Below are 3946 nucleotides of genomic sequence, written 5' to 3'. Positions count from 1 at the left end.
CTCAAAGCCCATCTCATTCCAGCCCTCTCTGGTCAGATGCTGCCTGAGCATCCTTGGGTTGTGTTGTTTTATAGGTTGTTCTGTGTCTGGCCCAAAGTTGCTGATAAGTTTATCTGGATTTAAATGTATTTTATTATAGAATCAAAGAATGGTTTGGGTTGGAAGGGACCTCAAAGCCCATCTCATTCCAGCCCTCTCTGGTCAGATGCTGCCTGAGCATCCTTGGGTTGTGTTATTTTATAGCTAGTTCTGTGTCTGGCTAAAAGTTGGTGATACTTTTAAATCCAGATAAACTTTTTTTATTATAGAATCAAAGAATGGGTTGGGTTGGAAGGGACCTTAAAGTCCATATTGTTCCAACCCCAGACACCTCCCACTAGCCCAGGTTGCTCCAACCTGGCCTTGGACACTTTCAGGGATCCAGGAGCAGCCACAGCTTCTCTGGGAATTCCATCCCAGCCCCTCACCACCTTCACAGCCAAGAACTCCTTCCCAATATCCCATCTAGCCAAGAACTCCTTCCCAATATCCCATCTAGCCAAGAACTCCTTCCCAATATCCCATCTAGCCAAGAACTCCTTCCCAATATCCCATCTATCCCTGCCCTCCTTTAATTTACAGCCATTCCCCTCCTCCTGTCCCTCCTTGTTCCACATCCTTCTCCAGATCTCCTGGAGCCCCTTTTAGGTACTGAAAGGTGCTCTAAGGTCATACCAAGAGTAACAATACCAGAATGGTGCCATCAACCATCTCGCCTCCTTTCTGTTGTGCCATTTTCCAAGCGAATCCTTTCCCGTTATATCCTGCTGGGGAAACCTCCTGGCTCATCTGCAAATATTCTTCTGCTTTATGTCATTTAAATCCCAACTTGGACTCCCTCAGCCTGTCACAACCAGGTGATTTTGGCCCCGTTTTGGCTTTGGGTGTTGTTAAAATGTGCAGTTTTCCATCTGCTCCCCCATTAACGTGGTTTTCCGCTGCAGTGTGTGTTTACATTGAAAAGGCAGACACCTCGTGCTGAATTTTTCAAATCCTGCAGTAATTCAGGTTATTTTAGGCCCCTGTTTTCACAACCAAACGGGAAAAAAACCCCTTTCCTGCATCACATTCACTCGGTTGGGTTAAATAAATAAAATCTCTGTGGTTTGCGTGGTCCGAGAATGCAATAAATGAATATTTTCTTCTTTGTGACTGACGTGGCCAGCGGGAAATATTCCTTGAAAGGTTTCCATCAGGTTATTTTCCCTTGATTTTACAAGTCACCCCCACTCCCTGTTTACAGGGACAAATTACCACCTGGACCCTGAAGGCTGAACCACCTCATAAAGATCTTTTTCTTCGCTCGTGCATTAACACATTACACGGACTTGGAGCTGTTTTCCAGGACTTGGAGCTGTTTTCCAGGACTGGACCTGCCAGTTTGGCTTTCAGTTTCCATGGAAAACAGGATTTTGAAGCAGTTGAAGAAAACATGTGAGCTTAATATGAAGAAACGCGGCCCAGAATCCACGGGATGGCAGAAAAATGGGAAAAATCGATCGAGCCGCTGGATTAATTAATGGAGTCCTGCTGTGTCCTGCGTTTGAAGGGTGTGGAAGATCCCAACCTAACGATTCCCATTTGGATTTTCCCAGGTTTCTACATGTACATCGAGACGTCCCGGCCCAGGCTGGAGGGGGAGAAGGCCAGACTGGTCAGTCCCGTGTTCAGCGTCGCTCCCAAAAATCCCTACGGAGCCACCAACACGGCCTATTGCTTCAGCTTCTACTATCACATGTATGGACAGCACATAGGTGAGAGAAAGCCAGGGGGACCTCTGGGGGAGAGGCTTTTGGGGGGAAAACGGCAGGAAAAGTGGCCTCTGGGGCGAAGGAAAAGCAGGGGAGGACTCCTGGCACCTTCCAGGGCCAGTTACAACCTAAATGAGGGACCTGAGAGCATCCAAATTGGTGCAAAATTCCAGTTCCGGGTGATTAGGAACTCACAGGAGCCCCTCTTATATCTGGGAATGTTTTCCTACATGAATGAGGTTTTGAACAGGGAATTTTCCATATAGTTAAAAAAATCCCAATTTCCACTGATCAGGAATTCACAGGAATCCCTCTTATATCTGGGAAGAGTTTTCTGCATAAATGAGGTTTTAAACAGGGAATATTCCAAATTATTGCAAAATTTCAATTTCCACTGATCATGAATGCACAGGAGCCCCTCTGACAGCTGGGAAGAGTTTCCTGCATGAGTGAGGTTTTAAACAGGGAATTTTGCAATAATATGGAAAATTCCAATTTCCAAATTATTGCAAATTTCCAATTTCCACTAATCATGAACCCATAGGAACCCCTCTTATATCTGGGAAGAGTTTCCTACATGAATGAGGTTTTGAACAGGGAATATTTCATATGGTTACAAAATCCCAGTTTCCACTGATCAGGAACTCACAAGAGCCCCTCTTATATCTGGGAAGTGTTTCCTGCCTGACTGAATTTTTAAACAGGGAATTTTCCATATTATTGCAAAACTCCAATTTCCAAATTATTGCAAAATTCCAATTTCCACTGATCAGGAACTCACAGGAGCCCCTCTGACAGCTGGGAAGAGTTTCCTGCCTGACTGAGGTTTTAAACAGGGAATTTTGCAATAATATGGAAAATTCCAATTTCCAAATTGTTACAAAATTCCAATTCCCACTGATCATGAACCCCTAGGAACCCCTCTTATATCTGGGAAGCGTTTCCTGCCTGACTGAGGTTTTAAACAGGGAATTTTCCAAATTATTGCAAAATTCCAATTTCAACTGCTCAGGAACCCATAGGAACCCCTCCTATATCTGGGAAGCATTTCATACATGACTGAGGTTTTAAACAGGGAATATTCCAAATTGTTGCAAAGTTCCAATTTCCAAATTATTACAAAATTCCAATTCCCACTGATCATGAACTCACAGGAGCCCCTCTTACAGCTGGTAAGTGTGTCCTGCATAAATGAGATTTTGACTGGGGAATATTCCAAATTATTGCAAAATTCCAATTTCTAAATTATTACAAAATTCCTATTTCCACTGATCAGGATCCCACAGGAGCCCCTCTTATATCTTGGATTAATTCCCTGCAAGACTCAGCTTTTGAGCAGGGAATTTTAGAGCCTGAAAAGCCAAAACTTGATATTAACAAGGATTTTTCTTACTGTAAAGGAGCGTTTCGAGTCATTCCTGCCTAAATTCGGGATGGGGGAGGCAGCAGCAGCAATTCCTCATGTGTCTGATGCAGCAGCACATCTTCCTTTGTACAAGTCAGGAACAATTTGCTCCCAAGCCATAGAAATCCGTGTTTTCAAGGGATATCTCTAAGTCTATTTTTAGCCCCAGCTCTTCCAACAGGCAGCTGTAATTTCTTCCCGTGGTCTGACAGCAAAAAATTTTAAAAAAAATATAAAAAATCTGAAGCTCAGACAACCAATTTTTTCCCAAGTCCTCAAAATCCCCGCGGGGCACTCGGTGCATCAGGAGCTTTTCCAGGGTCGAGCTGGCCCGACTGGGTGTGTTTTTATCTAAATTTCAAGGGCAAACTCATTTCAAATTTCAAACTCATCCTCCCAGCGCGGTCTGGTGGCGGTTTTGTCAAAGCTCCTCCTGCCCCCGGGCCGAGCTGGGATTTTAAACGGAGCAGACAAGTTCACTCGGGGTTTTTTTGGTGTTGGGAGAAGGTGGATGCAGCCCCAGGCGGGAATTCTCCTGGCTCTGGGTTGCAGCAGGAGCTGGGGGTTTACTGGGAGAAGTGATTGAACCCGACATGCTCAGGGAAAATATATGAACTGCTTCATATGGGCATATTCAGGTGCAATTCTGGTTAAATTTTGGTCATGTTTTGGTTAAATTCTCGTCACATTCTGGTCATATTCTGGTTAAATTCTGGTTGTATTCTGGTTGCATTCTGATCATATTGTGGTC

At 44.3% G+C, this 3946-nt stretch overlaps 1 protein-coding gene across 1 annotated transcript in view; it reads left to right on the top strand.

Annotated features, from left to right (window-relative positions):
• MDGA2 (MAM domain containing glycosylphosphatidylinositol anchor 2) overlaps positions 1-3946 on the top strand; it is a 306141-nt gene that overhangs the window by 289729 nt on the left and 12466 nt on the right. Inside the window, exon 14 of the mRNA XM_017825436.1 lies at positions 1635-1793. Within this exon, the coding sequence (XP_017680925.1) occupies positions 1635-1793 (159 nt within the window). The remainder of the gene's footprint in view (positions 1-1634; positions 1794-3946) is intronic.

The sequence above is a fragment of the Lepidothrix coronata genome, unplaced genomic scaffold (assembly GCF_001604755.1).
Source record: "Lepidothrix coronata isolate B3197 unplaced genomic scaffold, Lepidothrix_coronata-1.0 Scaffold119, whole genome shotgun sequence".
Lineage (NCBI taxonomy): Eukaryota > Metazoa > Chordata > Aves > Passeriformes > Pipridae > Lepidothrix > Lepidothrix coronata.
Note: the sequence above shows the minus strand (reverse complement) of the source record. Positions and strands in the feature narration are given on the sequence as shown.